The 22874-nt window shown below is 42.4% G+C and overlaps 1 protein-coding gene across 1 annotated transcript in view; it reads left to right on the plus strand.

The window, feature by feature from the left end:
- Positions 1–22874, plus strand: part of cblb (Cbl proto-oncogene B, E3 ubiquitin protein ligase) — a 56863-nt gene that overhangs the window by 19821 nt on the left and 14168 nt on the right. Inside the window, exons 3-10 of the mRNA XM_069687756.1 lie at positions 1951–2107; positions 6171–6292; positions 11810–11947; positions 12896–12983; positions 14119–14250; positions 20541–20741; positions 21085–21279; positions 21519–21872. Coding sequence (XP_069543857.1) covers positions 1951–2107; positions 6171–6292; positions 11810–11947; positions 12896–12983; positions 14119–14250; positions 20541–20741; positions 21085–21279; positions 21519–21872 — 1387 coding nt within the window. The remainder of the gene's footprint in view (positions 1–1950; positions 2108–6170; positions 6293–11809; positions 11948–12895; positions 12984–14118; positions 14251–20540; positions 20742–21084; positions 21280–21518; positions 21873–22874) is intronic.

A 22874-nucleotide genomic window follows, 5' to 3' on the forward strand; every position in this document is an offset into this window, starting at 1 on the left:
ATCTGCTGTTAAAAAGTTGTGTTTGGAAGTTCGACGTTCTTTAAAGAACCTCTAAACATTCTTTAAGTAGAAGTTTAGAGTCATTTAAAAGGTTGACTGCTTCTATAATAATAATGATGATGCTCTCACAGATAATCTGGTTCTGTTCTGCTGGTGTGAGTTTAGGTCCATCCTCCTACATCTTGAAGGTGCTTCTTCAAATTTGTAACAAATGTCCTATTTGAACCAAAAAGTCGTTTTTTGTTGTCCACTCGCCTGGCTTTGCTTCACTGGCCGGGGCTGGGAGGGGGCGGGGCCTAGCGTGGGCGTGGCCGCGAGTGAGTTTCTGTTAGCAACAGACAGTGTGTGGAGGTCAGAGCGGATCCTGTTAGGACAGCAGGACTCTGAAGGAATCGGTCTGAGCAGCTCCATGAAGTTTCCCTCATTAATTATCTCCCAGTGAAGGTCTGACTGAATTATTCAGTCAGTCAGCAGATCAGCTGACGTCTGTCAGATCAATGGATTCTCTATGTATCAGTGTGTATGAGTATGTGATGTATTACACTGTAAAAGTATTCTTTACAGCACAACTAATATTCTCTGTGTGAGAGTCTAATGTATGCAGGAAGGTGAACATTATTATATATATTATATCTTATATCATATTCCAGATGTGGTCAGACTGATGTTCCTGTTAGCTTCGCCTCCACTGCTCTGAGGTCGTGAAGCCCTCCAGTGAATTCAGTTCTCTCTTTATATCTGACAGTCTCTATCAACATCTAAAGTTTAGAGGCAACAATCTTCAGTCAGATTTAGAGTTCGGTTAATAAAGTCTAATGTTTAAGTTTATCCAACTTAGAATTTTTACTTCTGTTAACTTCTGACAAGTGAGAGTGCTGTCGTTTTACATCAAACAGAGAAACACCGTCTGCTCTTAAATATCACGATGACATCTTCAGCTTTGGAATCACAGCTCGTTGCGACAGAAGGTTTGTGTTGGTGCGTCACCCAGAGCGCCCCCTGCTGACCGCTCAGTCAGCCTGTAGTCGTGCTGCTGCTTCCCACAGACGCATTAAATAAACCGTCAGTGACTGGAAATGTTTCTTTTGTGGAAACGATCCATTCGGACATTTAATCAGCTGAAATCCTGATCTGATAATCAAATAATTTTATCTTGAAATGGACCAACTGATGTGACTACATGGAGCTAATGTTGGAGGATGAAAAGATAAAGTTCACACGTGATACCCAGACAACAGAACAATGATGTATTAATGTGTAATAACTTGGCGGAGCAGGAACATCAGAAGAACAGCAGTGCTGTTTCAGGGTTTTACCTTCAGTCATATTTCACATTTCCAGTTGTTAATGCAGAGATTCATCCTCCTGTTGTAGTAAACGGAGCGGTGAGGCCGGTGTTCTTCCATTCTTTCAGTGATGAATATCTGGGGACTGTGTTGGGATGTAGTTTCACAGTTGGAGGTAAAATGCTGCAGATCTCTGAACATCTCGTTCTGCAGAAACATGCAGCTGGTTGCCGAGCGGTTCATGTTCAGAGCTGCAGGACTCACTCACCTCTCTGATCCAGCCTTTTTCTAATAACATGAATCTCTTCTGGTTTCTTGTAGCAATGCCGTTAGTTAGTGGTCAGATCCTGCAGCCTGTGAAGCCTCTGAGGCTGCTGATCAGTCACACAGATGTTTGGTAGAAACCAACAGTTTATCATGTGTGAATGAAAGTGTGACAAGCTGACCTCCACTTGACCTCCACCTGACCTCTCTGACTGGACTCTGTAACCATGGAGGACATTTCTGTCTGTTCTTCTTATTGTTTCATCTCTTCTGAAGACCAGAGTTTAGTCTCACATCAGCTGTGAATCACTTCATTCATCAGAGGCACATTTATATCAGTGAAGATAGATTACAAAACACCATTTATCTCACCTGTACCTGTGTTTCCTGATCTTTGCAGGACGATAGTGCCGTGGAAGATCTTCCGACAGTGCCTTCACGAAGTACATCCCATCAGCTCGGGCCTGGAGGCCATGGCCCTCAAGTCCACCATCGACCTCACCTGCAACGACTTTATCTCTGTGTTCGAGTTCGACATCTTCACACGCCTCTTCCAGGTCGGTCCCATAAATCCAGGCTTCACACCTGTCAATCAAATAACGTTGACACTTAGTTTAATACTGTGTTCAGGTCGGGTGAATTGCACTAATGTGGGACACCTCAGCTTTATTTAGTTTAGGTCCTCCTCAGGTTAATGAAGCGGTAAAACTAAGGTTTAACACAAGCTCTGATGTCGTGTAATCCAAATCACTTTTAACTTTTTAAATGTCCAACTGTGGGACTGACATAATTTATATTAAGCCCATAAATTTACTATAAATAAAACATTCCTACAAGTTTTTTTTTATCACGTTATCAGGGAGTGTGCATGGATTGTATATTAACAATGCCAATAATTGAGGTGATTTAGGCTTTTTAGGGAAGACTCTTCAGAGTCCCACATTTCGATCACAGCTGTCCCACTTTAGGAAATGCAGGTTGTCTGAGACAGCTTCGCTCTCAGGGTCTGATTTACTAAACGTTTCCGTGTAAAATCACATTCAAACTTCACACCACCCGCAAAAAAATGTCCAAGCAGATCTACTAACGATGTGCAGTGAAGATTGCATCTTTCAAATGTGCAATTTAACACGTCCATTCTGCGTGTTTGCCTGCATCATATGTAATATGTTGGACCTCAGTCCTCCTCCCCTCCGTCCTTCTCCTCCTCCTCCTCCTCCTCCATCCTCCTCCTCATCCTCATCCTCCTCCCCTCTGTCTTTCTCCTCCTCCTCCTCCATATGTAATATTGGGAGTTTCTGCTTGAAGGTGTAAAATACTGAGAGGAAACATGCAAATAGAACAATTTATCACCTGCAACGATATTTACTGAACCAGGAAGTAGAAACAGGAGAAGTAATTGTTGTGTATTTTAGTACGACTGAAGGTTTTAATCAGATGAACATCAGGAGAGACGGCTGCTCTTATTGTGAAGGAGACACAGGAAACCAGAGAATACGTAGAGAACGAGGTTTTACACCCGTTAAACATTTCTGATGTCAGAGGCAGAAATGATTCAGACAGTTCGTCTGTCCAGAGATGAAATCTTACAGTTATTGAATGAACTGAAAGATGATTGACAGCCAACAACAAGGAGGAGCCACGAAATACCAGCAATTAAAAAACTTCTTCCGACTCAGCATTTTGCTGCCTCTGGGTGGTTCCAGCGTATCTCTGCTTGGATCTCCCTCCAGTCCTGTTGTTCAGGTGAGCTGTCACATCCTGAATGAGTCCTGCAGAATTCACAGGTAGCTTCATCAGGTTCACGAGACCTCCAGGAACTCAATGGAACATCAGCTGCTCATCACAGAAAGATCTGGACCTGCTGATGTTAGAGGATCTCACCGTCCTCCTCTTTTATTTAGCCACGTTTTATTATGAAGACTTTTTTTTCTCCGTTTTGTTCTTGTTATATTTTTTAACTTCAATGGGATCAGATTTCCTTTTCCTTTTGCGGTCGCTCTGTTTTCCATTGCTGGAATCTCTTTAACACGCAAACCCTCATTTAAATACAGAGATTTGCACCTGATTTCAAAGACGTAATTACTCAGTAAATCACTGCCAAAAACTCACTTAAGACTCCACAAGTTACATTAACATTTGTGAGGAAATCCACCACAAAATCAAACATTTTTGAGTGCAGAAATTGAAAAAAACCAAAACTCTGAGAAATCCTGGAGGGACCGACAATTTCTTTTATGAGTGTGACATCTGTATATAAACAGAAAACATGACAACAGAAAGATGGCTTTGGATGCAGCAAGCAGCACACCTGCAGGATAAACAGCTCAAACCATGTCACTGCTGGATTATCTGAACCTCCTCAAGTGAAGAGTACAGCACATTTCACTGACTGTTTTATAATCCTCAAACATACATGCAGCTTACATGTTTGGAACATATTTAGAAAGATTTTCCAAAGTAAATAAGCATTAAAGGGCCAGTTTAGAGGATGGAGAGAGTTTTAAAGCTCCCTGGAGATACTCAATACACAAATACACCATTAGAATATCCTGCAGGTACAGTGAGACACTGACGGCACATTTCCATGAAATCAACACCAATATCATCTCACAGTTGGAAGTTGGACTTGAAGTGAGGTCATATTTTCAGTGTGAGATGAAACAGAACACGGAACCGATGTTACTCTACTGCAGGAAGACTCTGTGTTCGAGTTTATTCCTGTTTGAGATAAAATAAATAACTTACTGGACAATAGAAGGTCAATAATACTTCCTGAACCCAGCAGCACAGGTCAGGACTGACTGCATGCTGCCTGCAGGTGGTTCAGTTCAATAGTGACTTCACATTAGAACACACAGCAGCACTTATTTAACTGAATTGAAACTTGATCCAGGACATTAACGGCAGCAGAAATGTAGACCGAGTTTCTGTTTGATGTTCGTGAGCTCTGTGGATGTGTGTGGTTTCACCCTGCTGATGACAGATTACTGGCACATGTGGCTTCAAGATGGTGTGTGTGGGCGGAGCTTTAAAGTCATGTCTCACTGCAGCAGGACCTTTGTTCTGTGGATGATCAGTCTGAACTCTGAGCATGAAAAATGAGACTGAATACTCAAAGAAGGATTATTTCAGAATCAGTGTCACGATAGATGTGTTAAAAAAAAGTAAAACCTGAGACTTCACAACGTTTCATGAACTCTCCGACAGGGCTGAATGCTTTTAAAGGTCTGGTAAAGGAGCAGGAATGACTTTTTACTGATGGATTCATGGGAAGAAACTTTGGTTGGCCTGGTTGATTCACTGGCTGGGACCACAGATTGTTTATAAAAGAGTTTGTATCTTCAGGTCTGCAAAATGGTTCTGATCCAGAAGTGTCTTCAGCTGCAATACCAGCGAGTGCCACTAGAGGTCGGCTCCAAAAAGCCTCCGGCTCCATAGACTCCCATTCAACTTCTCTCATCAAATCCAAAGTGAATAAAATGTGTCCATCAGTTATCTCGGTGTTGTTAGCTAAAGTCACTCCTTCTTATTAGTTTTCTGGAGGTCCATCTGAAAATAATCCCTCATTCATTAGAAAAGAAGATTCAAGAAGACCTGTTTTTGGGGGCGTGTCTGTTTGATTGACAGGTTGCAGCTATCGGTGGGTGGGACGTAGTATCGTCAGGTTTCCGATCAGATCGGTCAGATCCACCGCTGGCTCCTCCCCCAGCTCGTCCAAATATGGTCACTTCCTGCTCCGAACCGCTCCGAACTGGCAAAGATGGTGACGGACAGAATCTGAACTGGAGGATTCATAATGTTCACAAACCAACGATGACATCACTGATGGATGATGACATCACTGATGGTTGATGACATCACTGATGGTTGATGGTTGGTTGGGAATCCTGGTGGGAGGCGGAGGAGGGATCAGAGGGCCCATATGAAGGTCAGAGTCACCGGGTGAACCAACCTGGTGACAGATGATGATGATGTTCTGTGATCTCTCAGGACACAGCGTTAGAACAGTTGAACTGAGTTCTTTAAGGTTGCTCAACCCTCTGGTGAGTTTTGGATGTTTGTTCCTCGCTGTAACTGCGTCTCTCAAAGAGGATTAGCAGGAAATCTATCATGAACATGTTTAAAGTCAGTGCTGCTGTTTTCTCCTTCTTTCCGTCTTCGACCTCTTTGGGACTCGATCCAGCTCAGAGTGGTCCGGTCTGCTCTTCCTCTTCAACCTCCAGTTTGGTTTCTTCTGCCAGACCAGCCACAGTGAGGCAGCAGATCTTTGTCCCGGCGAGCTGCAGGATGGACGAGCATGTCGTGGCAGACAGCTGAAGCCCTCCAACACACTTCAGGGCCCCAGTTCAGGGATTCCTACTGAGCGGCCAGATAAACAGACTCCGCCTCTTGCAGTGATGACTGTTAGTTCTCCTCCACTGCAAAAATTTTGGCATCTCTACAAGTCAGAAAACCTCAAACCAGTTCTAAACAAAGACAGACAGAAGTCTGTGCTGGTCTCTCTCTTCCGCTCTGCTCGCTCAGATTCATGTATTTGTGGCCCGACATGCCTTTATGTTGACAACATAAAGAGATGAATGTAAAATGATTACAGATGTGTTGGTTGGTGTGTTTCAGCCGTGGGGATCCATCCTGAGGAACTGGAACTTCCTGGCAGTAACCCACCCCGGCTACATGGCCTTCCTCACCTACGATGAGGTCAAAGCCCGACTGCACAAGTACATCAACAAGCCCGGCAGGTATGTGGGCTGTGTGCACGATGCAAGACGTGTTTTAGAGCTGCTGGTGGAAAAACATCAGAACAGAAAAGAAAGAGAGAGCAAGAAATCAAAGCTTGAAGTGTGAATAGATGGAGGATCAGAGAGGAACACCGACGGGACCTGTAGGAAACGGAAACTGATGATAAAAGACTGTTTTAACAGTTTCTTTAGTCTGATTCTTTTATTTGCTGATGACATACTTGTATATTTGAACTCTCATGGTTTTCTCACATGTGGCTGTATACCTGAGATTTGAGTTTACTGGGACAAATAGGATTATTTCTGTTCCTGTCTCTGCTGTTTGGGGTCCACATGAGAGTGTTCTGCATGCTACTCTGGAACTGAGCTCACAGGCCAATCACAACCCCCGAAAGAAAGTTCGTGAAACTTCAAAGAAGACAGATTTATCTGAAAATGATTAAAGAGTTGGTTTTACAGTGGCAATATTACTGTTAGACTGAAGTTAAACGCTCTGCTGGTCCGGTTACATGATCATTAGAATTTTGAAAAACCGAAAGCACTGGTACTTGGTAAAATTTGTTTTTTCAGTGTTGGATATATCGGAGATATTTTCCATTTCTCCACATCATTACAAAAAAAACTTCAATGCATTAAAAACCTTATTCACGTTAGAAAGTTTTGGCTAAACCTCCAGTCTCAGGGTGAACACACTGAACAGCTGATTGACAGCAGGACTGACAACAAGCAGCTCATCTCACCTGTTTCTGTCAGCAGGCTCTGAGTCGATTAAAAACCTGCACAGATTCACTTAAAGTTAAAAGTTAAAAATGGATTTCAAAGAACTAAATACATTTTTAATTTTTCAAACTGTTTTTTGGACTATGTATATATGAATGTAATATTTTGTGCTATCTGATTATTCCTGTGAAGAGTATGTTCGTTGTGTGTGTGTGTGTGTGTAGATGATCCGTTTGCAGTAGAAATAGCAGGTTGTGTTATTTTCTCCTCTCACCTGCACAGGTACTGCAGACAGCAATTAGCTGGTTGCTAAACCTGCTACAAATAATCTTTTCTCTTTTGGAGATTAATGTCTTTTTTACATGGTTCCTGTTATAAATAAAGTTCATAAACTAAACTAATAAACAACACAATCAGCTGCCTATCCGCAAAGGAGAAAAAAAAAATTCAACTGTCACTTTACTCACCAATGTGTCGTTCTCCTTCAAATAATCCAGACACTATTTATTCATGAATTAAAATGGACCTCTTCAGGACTGCTCTTACTTCAGGAACATGCAGCACCATTAATGGTTGGTAAGAGAGCCATGTAGCATCCTGTCATAAACCACACAACAGTTCATCACCTCTTAGACAAAGAACGAACTCCAGTGATGTAACCTGACAAATACTGGACCACAACTACACACTCCTACTGTCGACTGAAGGCTAATTGACTTTCAAAATGAGATTATAATCTGGATTTGTTTACCTAGAAGTCAGGATTTGTTTACCCTAGAAGTCAGGATTTGTTTACTCATGAAGTCTGGATTTGTTTACCCATGAAGTCAGGATTTGTTTACCCTAGAATTCTGGATTTGTTTACCTAGAAGTCAGGATTTGTTTACTCATGAAGTCAGGATTTGTTTACTCATGAAGTCAGGATTTGTTTACCCTGGAAGTCAGGATTTGTTTACCCTACAAATCGGGATTTTTTTTTTACCTAGAAATCTGGATTTGTTTCCCTGTGGAGTAAGGATTTGTTTACCCTAGAACTCAGGATCTGTTTACTCATGAAGTCAAATTTGTTTACCCATGAAGTCAGGATTTGTTTACCTAGAAGTCAGGATTTCTTTACTCATGAAGTCAGGATTTGTTTACCCATGAAGTCTTGATTTGTTTATCTAGAACTCTGGATTTGTTTACCCATGAAGTCTGGATTTGTTTACCCTACAAATCGGGATTTGTTTACCCATGAAGTCAAGGTTTTTTTTTACCCATGAAGTCTGGATTTGTTTACCTACAAGTCTGGATTTGTTTACCCATGAAGTCAGGATTTGTTTACGTAGACGTCTGGAATTGTTTACCTAGAAGTCTGGATTTGTTTACCTAGAAGTCTGGATTTGTTTACCCATGAAGTCAGGATTTGTTTACGTAGAAGTCTGGAATTGTTTACCTAGAAGTCTGGATCTGTTTACTCATGAAGTCTGAATTTGTTTACCTATGAAGTCAGAATTTGTTTACCCACTAAGTCTGGATATGTTTACCTAGAAGTCTGACATTGTTTACCTAGCGGTCTGGATCTGTTTACTCATGAAGTCAGGATTTCTTTACCCATGAAGTCAGGATTTCTTTACTCATGAAGTCAGGATTTCTTTACTCATGAAGTCAGGATTTCTTTACCCATGAAGTCAGGATTTCTTTACTCATGAAGTCAGGATTTGTTTATCTAGAAGTCAGGATTTGTTTACCCATGAAGTCAGGATTTGTTTACCTAGAAGTCAGGATTTGTTTACCTTGACTTCTCTGAACCCTCCTGCAGCTCTGCCGCTCTTATCTGAGTGTCAGTGCTCCGACAGGTCTGAAAGTCAGCGTGATGCTTCAGGATTCAGTTTGGTTTAAAACCAACGATATCCTCCGTCTGCACATATGCTCATGAATATTTATGTGTCTGGTTGCCGTGGCAAACAGCCTCAGAGCTCCAGCTCAAAGGAAACGGATATCAGTCAGAAATAAAGAGTGTTTATGAATTTTCATTCAGGATTATATGTGTCATAAACAGTTCGTGCTGTGATCCATCACTTCTCTGAACTGCAGTCTGAATAACAAGCTCCTTTTTTTGTCTTGTATATATTGTTGTAATGCTGATGACAGCAGGATGTAAATGATCTGGATCGTTTTGATTTGACCTGGGTCACTTCAAACAACAGAATTATCAGTGTAAGGATTCAGGCAGATGCTTTTATTCTAATAGTAATGACAACAATAAGTCATTTCTGACGACAGTTTATTGACCTTTATAGCAAACAAACTTCCTAATGTAGATGAAATCAAACAGGTGTATCAGAGCAAACAGTCTGCAAACAGAAGTCAGCTCACAAACTCAAAACTCAATTATACCTCTGCATCCTAACAGAAAGTAATGGACTGCAAAAAGGCTGTGTGTGTGTGTGTGTGTGTGTGTGTGTGTGTGTGTGTGTGTGTGTGTGTGTGTGTGTGTGTGTGTGTGTGTGTGTGTGTGTGTGTGTGTGTGTGTGTGTGTGTGTGTGTGTGTGTGTGTGTGTGTGAGAGAAACGGTTCCAGTTTGTGTGAGGATGTGAGTGTATTAGAAGCTGATCCCTGAGGGACTCATGCAAATACCTGTTATGAACCAACACACACGTGGACACACCTTGTCAGCATGTTTGTGTGATGAGTGAGTCCACATGTATTCGTCATGTCTCATTAACATCATCACTGTGAAGGTGATCACATGACTGCAGGTGTGATTGTTGCAGGAGGTCTGGCTCTGTGGTGGAGGAGGGATCAGGCTCTGTGGTGGAGGAGGGATCAGGCTCTGTGGTGGAGGAGGGATCAGGCTCTGTGGTGGAGGAGGGATCAGGCTCTGTGGTGGAGGAGGGATCAGGCTCTGTGGTGGAGGAGGGATCAGGCTCTGTGGTCAGGACTTGCTCTGAGACCAGTACTGGTGCTGGACTGCATCTGTCTCTACTTCCCATTCAAACTGTTCCACTGTCTGCTCAGCTGCTTCCTTTGTACTCAGATTCACTCTGAAATCTCTGTGATGACCTGAGTGATGCAGCTGCAGCTCTGCTGTTTGATGATGTTAGTTTTATAGAAAATAAAGAAGTTGTAAGTTAGTGTTTCACTCGTCTGAAGAACATTTCTCTTGTTCAAAGACCATCTGATGAGAGACTTGTATGTACTTGCAGCCTGTAATTTTGGAAACCTGACAATACTACGTCCCGCCCACCGATAGCTGCAACCTGTCAATCAAACAGACACGCCCCCAAAACAGGTCTTCTTGAGTCTTCTTTTCTAATGAATGAGGGATTATTTTCAGATGGACCTCCAGAAAACTAAGAAGAAGGAGTGACTTTAGCTAACAACACCGAGATAACTGATGGACACATTTTATTCACTTTGGATTTGATGACAGAAGTTGAATAGCATGGGGCGGTCAAAGGTCAAAGGTCAAGGTCCCTGTGACTTCACATCCATTTCCCACTATGAAAGCGATTTCCTCTTTCTCTGGAAGAAATCTCTACAAATGTGCCGCAAAGCTGAGCTGTGATTCTAGTTTCAGACTGTTGAAGCAGGTTGTTGTTTGTACTTGACTCAGATTAAATAACCTTTTTGAGACTTAATGTATTTGCTTTAAAAATCTTTGAGAAAAGTTCCTACACCCTAAACTTCAGTAGAAATCTTTTCACGAGACAGAAGCGTCGGTGCAGATTTCTTCCGTGTCTCGTAGCTCATCCTGAGACGGACAGATCGGTGACGCTGTGTGAAGAGAACATTTCATCTGATAGTGGAGCAGTCACATGATACCGTGGATGGATGCAACAGTTTTGTGTTGCTGAATTTAAAAGAAAGACTGTAAAAAGATAACACATAAAATAATATATTACTTTTTATCTTTTAAGATGGCACAGGAAAAATAAGGAGAATAAAAGTAAATGTTATGTTCACTGCTTTTAAAAAGTCAGCATCAGTCTGTCACTTATATTTTAAAATCATTTTATTAATAATATTGTACACTATACATAGTAAATCTATGACAATCACATATTCAATATAATGGTAAAAGCTATAAAGTATTATAAAGTATATTCCACTGTTGCATGATGACATGAAACTTTTCTTGTGTCCAAAACAGAAACTTGGAAAACCATCATGACATGTTATGTGTAATTAAATGCCTCATCAGAGTTTTATTAGCAGTTTTCTTTAATTCATTTATTATTTTTTACATTTATTTAAAACAAACTTTTATTATATAAAGTATTACAACATTAGCTCACATCTATTTAATGTTCTTGTAAAAGGCTTCAGACATTCAGCCAGTGCTCTTTTACTTTAACGTCATCATGACGCCATGTGAAACATAATGGAGGCCTCATGTTGTTCATGTGATATCTCAAGAACGGAAGGACGGAATATCTTCAGATTTGGTACAACCATTCCTTTGGTCCTAAAGATAAAGTGAGTTGAGTTTGGTGATCAGGGGTCAGAGGTCAAGCTCACTATGACCTCACGTCCATCCCATCCGTCTATCCCATTCTTGTGAGCATAATATTTTAGAAATGCCTTGAGGAATGTTTCTTCAAATTTGGCCCAAATATTCACTTGGACCGAAGGACGAACTGAATAGATTTTGGAGGTCAAAGGTCACTGTGACCTCACATCTGTCCCATCCCTAAACTGTAACTTGATATTCCCCCACGAGGTGTTAACCCTAGATAACAGTTTATTATATTGATTTTTTTTTTTTAACAGTGCATAGGTGAATGAATCCTTCATGTTTTCTCTCTCCTCCAGTTACATCTTCAGACTGAGCTGCACCCGTTTGGGCCAGTGGGCCATCGGCTACGTGACCAACGACGGAAACATCCTGCAGACCATCCCCCACAACAAGCCTCTGTTCCAGGCCCTCATCGACGGGTACAGGGAGGGCTTGTACGTGTCTCTCCTCTCTGTTATTGATCGGTTCTGTTCAACTCTCCACTGGGTACAAACAACAAACTGAGTCTCAGTCAGTCACATCAATGTCTTTAAAAGTCTGTGAGGACATCTGTTTCTATCATACCTGATCATGTGACAGACCGCCACGCAAATCGGGAGGGAGGGGGGGTCCTGTTTGAGGCTCTTTTGAACAAGCAGGGAGACCTCAGTAACTCGCAGGAGTCAGTGACAGTGGTTTTTACCCAGATGGGGAAATTCATGATATAACTTGAAGACATTCTGTTCTGTTTTACTTACTTCAAAAAAATACATATTTTATTATCAAAAATACAAAATGTAAACAAAAAAACGCTAACATATAAGTTATTTACAAAAAATAATTCTAACTATTCAATATACGAACCAAAAGGAAACTCAAAAGCAGAACACACAAAAGGTGGTTCATAGAGAATCACTAAAAACAGATTCACATCTTCAATAAATCCAATCATACAGGAAGAGAAAACACACTGTAAAAAATAATTTTAATTACTTTAAAAAAAATTACTTTTCATTACTTTGAATGACTTTTTGATGGGTATATTTAACTATATATTTTACTGTCTTGTGTTTTATTTAATTTGTGAAACTTAAGGTAGATTTTTTTTTAATTGAGTTTCTGCTCATTGCTGATAGTTTGTGTTAGAAATCAGGATGAGAGAAAGTCTAAAGTACAAAAAAACTACAACCATTACTTCCAGTAGTCTTCATGCTGCTTTTAGTTTGTATTGTTGTGTTTCTGTTTCATCACTTTTATGGGTTATTTACACATCAACGTGTACAATATCATAACTGTAACATTTAAAACCCCTTTCATGCAGTTAGTGAATTTAATGTTGTTGAGACATTTCCAGTAAAAACCTCACTGTGTGTTTTACCTGTTTTTTTTCTTCTACCTCATAGCTACCTGTTTCCCGACGGTCGCAGCTACAACCCCGACCTCACTGGTTTATGTGAGCCGACGCCTCACGATCACATCAAAGTGACACAGGTGTGTGTGTGTGTGTGTGTGTGTGTGTGTGTGTGTGTGTGTGTGTGTGTGTGTGTGTGTGTGTGTGTGTGTGTGTGTGTGTGTGTGAGAACATGTTCAATCTTTATGAGCAGATTCATGAACACGGTTCAGTCATGGAAGGTCTGACACAGCCAGAAGCTCCGCCTCCCTCATGACATTTAAAGTGTGGAAAATGTTCAATGAGGACTGACTGATCGATGTGTCAGACCTCTGCGTGGTTTTAAAAGTGACAAGACGTTCAGAACCACCTGAATGTGTCATTAAGGAAGTGTGAATTTCTGCTCTTCTCACATTTTCTCTGAAACTGAAGTTTCTCTTCAGTGACACCAAAACTTGATGATTTTACCAGAAGTGCCGCCACATTTTTCCAGTTGTTGTTTCAAATCTACACTGCTGTTCTGCACTAACAGGAAATGACCTCATCATGTGAACACATCAGCTTCCAAAATATCTGCAGCTTTAATTATTTTACCCAGAATTCAGTGTGTTTTTGTGTCTTCTGTTTAACACTCAATAAACACTCTGATTCTTCTGTCCAGCAGCAGTGGAGAACAAACACTTTGTGTTCAGGAACCGCTGCAGCTTCCTCACACGCTTTTAATTTGAAAATCCTTTACATTGGTGGCCCCGCCCCTTCTTCTACAGAGCCAAGATGGCGACTGTTTAGGGTGGAAAGTGTTCAGAGTTTCACACTTAGTTAGTACACAAGTACAACATCTGGAACACTAGTACAACATCTGGAACACTAGTACAACATCTGGAACACTAATACAACATCTGGAACACAAATACAACATCTGGAACACAAGTACAACATCTGGAATACCAGTACAACATCTGGAACACTAGTACAACATCTGGAACACTAGTACAACATCTGGAACATTGTTACAACATCTGGAACACGATTATTAGAGGACTTTATCAATGATTAGATCAGGAGTTATTGATTTTATCCTCACCAACGATGGCACCGTTACAGTTTAGGAATGGTGACAACATGCTGGAGTTCACCATCGGGTCCACGGTGTGCTGCTCCTTTATGTCGTGTTTGGTATATGTTTTGATATGAACAGATGTTGATGACTGACAGCTGTTTGCTCTGTCTGAACAGGAGCAGTACGAGCTGTACTGTGAGATGGGCTCCACCTTCCAGCTCTGCAAGATCTGTGCAGAGAACGACAAGGACGTGAAGATCGAACCCTGCGGCCACCTCATGTGTACTTCCTGTCTCACGGCCTGGCAGGTACCTTCATCAGCACAAACTGATTCACACATCTGATGGATGGCAGCGGCTATATATCATCTCATTCATTTGGGAAGAAACACACCACAACAGAACATTTTAAACTTCCAGTTTGTCAGTAGATTTGTTGTGTATTTTTGCAGTAAATCTGAGAGCACTAAATAATCCAGCTTTCAGCCTTTGGCGCAGGAAGAAGCCGCCTCTCTCACATCCTCTCTGGCCTTGCATCCATCCTAATCAAATTTCCACATATCAGTCGGTAGCGGAAGTGAAAGCTGAGAGTGTGTTTTCCTGTGTGTTTCTCTGCCTCCAGCTGTGTGCGATTATTCTGTCGCAGCACACTGTCCTGCACCAGCTTGCGTGTCGGAAGCTGTGCCAGCAGAGTGTGTTTGTAATTACTGTCCCCTAATGAGTCATTAGCATCGAGCCCGAAGACTCCCTCCCACCTTCGTCTCCGTCTTTGTGTGGGACATCTGTGTTGCGGTCTCCAGACGTGTGCGAGCTGTTATTAATCTCTGGCAGGGACTCACTCTATGCACATCTGGACACGAGCCCAAAAACCTGTCTGCCAATCACCAGAGCCTCAAGGTTTCTGTGAAGGAACATTTACTGCAACACTTCATGTCAAAGAGTTTCAGACAGCAGATGTTTAATGATCTTTTGGAATAATCTGTCTGTTGGTGAATACAGTGAACCCTCGTTTTTCGCGGGGGTTACGTTCCAAATAGAAACCGTGATAGGCGAAATCCGTGAAGTAGTAACCTTTATTTTACAATTGAAATAGATAGAACTGGACATTAAATATATCTACGTTACATATAGTCCTAATGTGATTTCAATGCACGATGCAAATCCGTGAAGCAGCGAGACCGTGAAAGGTGAACCGCGTTATAGCGAGGGTTCACTGTACATAGGAATTTCTGCTGGATGTTTGGCAGCAGAACTCCTGCAGGGGGCGACATGGAGGTGACTTTTGTTGTGTGTTAGCAACACAGACTGGATATAAAACTACAGACTGGATATAAAACACAGACTGGATATAAACCACAGACTGGATATAAACCACAGACTGGATATAAACCACAGACTGGATATAAAACCACAGACTGTTTATAAAAGAGTTCGTATCTTCAGGTCTGTAAAATGGTTCTGATCCAGAAGTGTCTTCAGCTGCAATACCAGCGAGTGCCACTAGAGGTCGGCTCCAAAAAGCCTCCGGCTCCATAGACTCCCATTCAACTTCTCTCATCAAATCCAAAGTGAATAAAATGTGTCCATCAGTTATCTCGGTGTTGTTAGCTAAAGTCACTCCTTCTTCTTAGTTTTCTGGAGGTCCATCTGAAAATAATCCCTCATTCATTAGAAAAGAAGATTCAAGAAGACCTGTTTTGGGGGGCGTGTCTGTTTGATTGACAGGCCTGTGGTGCAGTCAGGTTACAGCTATCGGTGGGCGGGATGTAGTATCGTCAGGTTTCCGATCAGATCGGTCAGATCCACCGCTGGCTCCTCCCCCAGCTCGTCCAAATATGGTCACTTCCTGCTCCAAACCACTGGAAGATTCATAACGTTCACAAACCAACGATGACATCACTGATGGTTGCTGATTGGTCACCACTGTAATTAAACAATATTACACCACAGGGTGCTTTAATGTCATTTCAATGATGTTCACGCAAGCGCCGCAGTCTAGACAGCATCCCTGTGGTGCCAATAATCACATTAAAACACCCTCCAGTGTAAGATAGTGAAATCTTCATTTCCATGGCAACACATTGGGTACGACTAACAACTGGAAAACAATCAGTCGCGTCAGTAGACTTTTATGTGACGTACGCAACGTTTACTACTCCAGGAAGTAGTCGGACCCTTAGCAACCACCTAGCAACAGAGAGGATTTCTAATCTTCAACTGAATAAATACAGAACATAGAAACACTAAACTGATCAGCTGGCTCAGTCTGGTTGGAACAAAGATATCTGATGAACAAAGATATCTGAAGAACAAAGATATCTGATGAACAAAGATATCTGACAAAGATATCTGATAAACAAATCTGAAGAACAAAGATATCTGATGAACAAAGATATCTGATAAACAAATCTGAAGAACAAAGATATCTGAAGAACAAAGATATCTGAACAAAGATATATGATAAACAAAGATATGAGGAACAAAGATATCTGATGAACAAAGATATCTGAAGAACAAAGATATCTGAAGAACAAAGATATCTGATGAACAAAGATATCTGAAGAACAAAGATATCTGATAAACAAATCTGAAGAACTAAGATATCTGATGAACAAAGATATCTGAACAAAGATATATGATAAACAAAGATATGAGGAACAAAGATATCTGATGAACAAAGATATGTGATGAACAAAGATATCTGATGAACAAAGATATCTGATAAACAAATCTGAAGAACAAAGATATCTGATGAACAAAGATATCTGAACAAAGATATATGATAAACAAAGATATGAGGAACAAAGATATCTGATGAACAAATATCTGATGAACAAAGATATCTGAAGAACAAAGATATTTGATGAACAAAGATATCTGATGAACAAAGATATCTGAAGAACAAAGATATGTGATGAACAAAGATATCTGAAGAACAAAGATATGTGATGAACAAAGATATCTGATGAACAAAGATATCCATGTTCTCATGTGTTTTTAACATTTTAGCTCCGTGTCATGTGTTCAAACCAAACCGGTCCATCTAGCCTCCTCTAGGATTGTAAGTGCGTGACTATCCGTGGTGTTACGGTACGGGGGCTCGGAGCGACCAAAAAGGACCAAAAGAGACCCGACTTCACCAAATGGGTCATTTAATAGAACTATAACAAGTAGAAACTACATTATATTACATATTATTATAATATTCTAATTCTATATTCCCATTGAGAAGGAGGAGTGATGTCATGATGATTTGGCCAATCAAATCTCTGTCAGAACTACTGGTTGTATAATTGTCATCTTCAAAGTTGAGCTGCGGTCGTCTGTGCTCTTCATCACAGGAAGTCACCCTCAGCGTTTTTTTGTTGATCTTTTACTAATTGTACAAAAATAAAAAAATTTATCATGTAAAGAAAAAGTGAAATTATACGACATGATGGAAGATGTCTGCACACAGATCCGATGATCAGATCGATCACAGCTGGGACTTTATTAACTGTAGAGCCACAGGATTTAAGATGAAGGGTTTTCTGACCTGGAAGGTTTTAGTGAACCCGGTTTTAAAGCACAAACACAGATGTTCTGCAGAGCTCCAGTTTCATAGCTAACGTGTGCAGAGTTTCCACAGTTTAAACAGGATTCAGCAGCGCCCACGTTTACCGTGCGTCACACTTCCTGTTATGACAACTCACCGTGACTCCGCCTCCCCCACAGCCTCCATTAGTAATTCAGTGACATATATGTGTGTGTTTCTCAGTGAAACAGTGAGTCAGACAGAGAACCCTCCCTGGATCAGTGACGCATTGCTGCGGTCATCCTCTCAGCTGGATGCAGCAGAGCTGCGTGTCGTCCCACATCCTGTTGGCTGTCGGGAACATGAGAGGGTTCCCCTGTTCTACCCAGGTCTAGTAGTTTAACTGTGATTCACCGGCTGGACCTTAAAGAGCTCAAACCATCAGTAGTTCTGATCAGTGAATATATCTTGTTAACGAGCGATTAAAACGACTGTAGATTGTGAAAAGTGTAAAACAGAGTAATCAGATGACCTTCTGTTTATTCTGCTGGAGACCAAATCAGCGAAAAGAGGGTCAGTACTGAGGGAATTTCTTCAGATTTGAAGTGGTTAGATCTCAGAGGTCAAAGGTTAAAGGTCACTGTGACCTGACAAAACACATTTGTGGCCATAACTGAGGAGCTGAAGGTAGACTGTGACCACATGAGGTCAGATACTAAATGTGTGACACTGATCTCAGGCGTCCAACCAATCAGCAGCCGTCAGTGATGTCATCATCCATCAGTGATGTCATCAACCATCAGTGATGTCATCATTGGTTTGTGAACGTTATGAATCCTCCAGTTCAGATTCTGTCCGTCACCATCTTGTTAGTTCGGAGCGGTTCGGAGCAGGAAGTGACCATATTTGGACGAGCTGGGGGAGGAGCCAGAGGTGGATCTGACCGATCTGATCGGAAACCTGACGATACTACGTCCCGCCCACCGATAGCTGTAACCTGACTGCACCGCAGGCCTGTCAATCAAACAGACACGCCCCCAAAACCAGGTCTTCTTGAATCTTCTTTTCTAATGAATGAGGGATTATTTTCAGATGGACCTCCAGAAAACTAAGAAGAAGGAGTGACTTTAGCTAACAACACCGAGATAACTGATGGACACATTTGATTCACTTTGGATTTGATGAGAGAAGTTGAATGGGAGTCTATGGAGCCGGAGGCTTTTTGGAGCCGACCTCTAGTGGCACTCGCTGGTATTGCAGCTGAAGACACTTCTGGATCAGAACCATTTTACAGAACTTCCATATTTAGTCTGTGTTTCCACTTTGGTTGACATCTTTCCTTCATTCATGATGTGAGTGAATACAGATGTGGATGTAAAGTTCAGATTAAAGTGGTTGTTGGAGGCCGACAGCCAGCAGGTGGTTACAGACAGAAGTGTACTTCAACATGTTTACTGCTTCCTGCTTGAACAGTCATTTAGATTCAGTCCAGTTTTAACTTCCAGCCTGTTTTTGAACGCTTCTGTTCCAGAAGTGGATCTGGAGGTTTTCTTTCTTGATCACTGACAGATGTTACGTTTGTCACTCTGCTCCTGTCTGTATCTGAACATCCCTCCGTTTAACCTCCCCTCCTTCCCCTCTCCTCCCACTCTCATTAGGATTAGGTTTCAAACATGCCTTTGGTGCCCCTCCCCCTCCGACCCCATCCAACCCCCCTCCACCCGTCTGCCTCTGAGTCAGTGGAGACGCACCGGAACCAGAAGCTCTTTCATCCTCTTGTTTAGGACCTCTGCGACAGGCCTGCATGTGGAGGCGCTTCATGTGGTCTCCTTTGAATTGAAACAGTTTTCTCTGGAGATGATCTGCACACCAACATGTGTCCAGTCGACTGTGTTGTTCATGAAAGAAAGGAGGCAGTGAAACCACTAACTTTATCCAGCTGTGATTCCTGATGAACTCCAACTGTTTGTGAGTTCAACATCTGTCTGGATGTGTGCACAGTAAAAACATTCTTCATTATTTTCATAAGCACTCTGAACTCTGAGAGTTTGATGTATTGATGACTCAACACATCTCCTATCATCCACCTGTCCGTCGCACTGCGTTCTCACCTGGTTTCTGAAAGCTGTTACAGATGTTGGTCAGTCTCCCATGTTTCCACTGTCTCCCCTCTTTTAAAGGAGAACTCTTCATTTTAAACCCACCTCTAAACCTCCATTTTTTAATTTTTTTATGTTTTTTATTTCACTTTATTAATCCCCGAGGGGAAATGTCTTCACTACAGCAGGGGGGCTCTCAGGGGGGAGCTGCTGCAGCAGGCTGCCACTAGGCGGCACCAGGTAACCTGACCTGAGGTGCATGTTGTTGGATGATGGGAGGAAGGCGGAGAACCCGGAGAAATTTGATTTCCTCCATGTTTTTATAAAACATACTTACTAATATTTACTAATATTTACTTATATTTACTTATACTCAGGGATGACTGTGGTGGCGGGGTGTGGTTAGCTCAGCTGCAGGGGGAGGGGGGAGTGGTTCAGGGAACGGTGCCGGGAAGGTGTAATGAGCACATCTGAGCTGGAGGTGGACTGATGACCTCTCCTCTATAAAGGGAGCAGGGAGAAGGAGGAAGAGGAGAAGCGGTTGCACGAGGACATCGGTGTATGGACCGGGCAAATAAAAGCATTTTACACCCGAACGTACGACTGAGCGTGTCGTCCGTGTCCAGGAGAGACCCCGGTAGCACCAACCTTGCCACAGACTTGATAAGATTTTGGTGGTCAAAGTTATGATATCTGCAACTTTCTAGTTATCAAAGATTTTAGGAAGAATTTTCTGACTTAACTGATTTTTTTTTTATTAAATAAGAACTCCTTCATCCAGTTTCTTCTCCCTCACAGCTCAGACTGCTCTGATCAAAGTCACCATTTACTTATAGCACATCTTATAATTTCAGTTCTTCTTGATTTAAGCTCAGCGTTTCACCCTCTAGACCGTCATGTCCTAAAAAGCCATCTGAAGAACTTGGTGTTTGAGAGGTGCTTCATGGTTTAACATGTTTCAACTCGTCCTCATCCTCATCCCCCAGGAGTCGGACGGTCAGGGTTGCCCCTTCTGTCGCTGTGAGATCAAAGGCACCGAGCCGATCATCGTGGACCCCTTCGACCCTCGAAACGAGGGCAACAAGTGCTTCTTCCTGGACCGGCACAGCTGCCCCATGCTGGACCTGGACGACGAGGAGGACCGGGACGACTGCCTGGTCATGAACGGACTGGCCAACATCCGGAAGGTAAAGACGAGATGATGGTGGAGGATGTACTGATGGGTCAAAGTGTTTAGAGCCTTTACTTCTGGAAGAATGGAAAACAGAAAAAAATCTTCTGAGAATTATCTGTAATAAAGACACCAATCACCTCGCAGCTGGAGGTGATGTCATGTTCGAGGAGTGTTTTCAGCGGGAAGGTTTTCATCTTTTTGTTCTTCTTAAAGGAGAAGAACGTTCTCTAACATAATTTGAAGAGTTTCCACCAAACATCTGTATAATGTTTTTAAATCTAAAAACATTTTAAGACGTTTGTATTTGATGATGAACTTATTTCCAGCCAGTATTAAGAGAAGCTTTGTCCTCTCAGCACTGCGCCGAGCGTCAGAACTCTCCGATGGTTTCTCCCAGCTCCTCCCCGGTCAGCCAGCACAGGAAGGCCCACGTAGGAGACCCCGGCCTCTGCATCCAGCACCTCAGCCTCCCCCCCGTCCCTCCACGCCGCGACCTCATCCACAAAGGAGCCATCCGCTCCCCGTCTGCCAGCCCCACCGGATCCCCGAAGGTCAGTCACAGCAGTCCCACATTAAAACAGTAAAACTGGGTCACAAGAACGTAAAGTTTAGGAAGTGGTTCACATTTCATAACACAGCTGTTAATTACCGGTCAAAGGTCACTTCTATATTTAACCTGCACTCTGTTAAAACTCTTCAGGTCTCTGGAGGGTTTTTATCACTAAAACATGTGATGTGACCGTTTTAAGTTTTATATCTCAGTGACCAAACTGTCTCTTCACCTGTCCAGTCCTCACCAGGCATGTCCAGGAAGCAAGACAAGCCCCTCCCAGCTCCGCCTCCTCCTCAGAGGGACCCTCCTCCCCCTCCTCCCCCCGAGCGTCCTCCTCCTATCCCCCCAGAGTCTCGACACTCGTGGCTGCCCGGTTCCTCCTCCCTGTCCTCCTCCGTCTCCTCGTCCACCGGCGCCCTGTCAGACTCACAGGTTGCCCTGGAGACTCAGTGTCCCAAAGACGGACACCAGCTGCAGCTGGGACCCCCCCGACCCTCTCACCTGAACGGACGACCGCTGAGCTGTCCTTCTGGGGAGTTCGGGAGGTTTCATCACAGAGTGGAGGGGACGGGAAGCTCGGAGAGCTCCAAGGTAGGGAGGAGACCATGAGAGCTGGAATATGTTTGTTTACTTTCATGTTCACTAAGTAATAGAAAGAAACTGAATTATGAGGATATTATGTATAAATGTTGATAATAATGAGAAAATGAATCCTACTATCACATCTTTATTGATCCTTCAATGCCTTTTCTTCTGGTTTTAAATGAAACGTCTCCTCAGAAAGAGAAACTTCACTTTGATGCTCTCCTAGTTTCATTATCAGCTCCACATTTGAAGGTTTTCCAACACTTTGGTTTATGGTTAAATACCTGCTCATCGAATCACTTTCCCATCAGCCTCTCTGTCTGTGAATACACGGGGACTTATTTCTTTTTTACAGATGACTGAGGAACTGTACTGTTTGCAGAGACTCACTGATGATGGCGACTCTGTTCCTCATTTCATTACTTCTGCATATGGTTGTCAAAGTGATAAAACAAAACCTGAGAATAAAGTCTGACAGTCTCTTTGTAGATAAAAGATGCAGCATGCACACGACTATAACGACTATAATACATCCATGAAGTATAAATCTGATACACTGAATAATGAATGTCTCCGGACCGTTCAGACAAACTCACTGATCCTCATCATGATCTCAGTGGAAGCTGCTGAGCACAAACATCACACACACACACACACACACACACACACACACACACACACACACACACACACACACACACACACACACACACACACACACACACACACACACACACACACACACACACACACACACACACACACACACACACACACACACACACACACACACAGGAAGATGATTCATCCTGGATGTTCACACTTCATCTGTATCACTTGTGTTAATTCTGTAAAATACTACCATCCTTGTTTTAAACCAAACTGGGTTTTAAAAAGCTGAAATGTGTCTCCTGCTGCAGCTTTGTCACCTGGAACCCTTTCCTGGCCCCCGAACACCCGTCTCTCTCTCTGAGGGGGTTCGCTGTGTCTCTGATAGAACAGATAAAG

This window comes from Brachyistius frenatus, unplaced genomic scaffold, assembly GCF_029030835.1.
Source record: "Brachyistius frenatus isolate BFR_SWC_R1_liver_20210118 unplaced genomic scaffold, ASM2903083v1 Contig_487, whole genome shotgun sequence".
NCBI lineage: Eukaryota > Metazoa > Chordata > Actinopteri > Embiotocidae > Brachyistius > Brachyistius frenatus.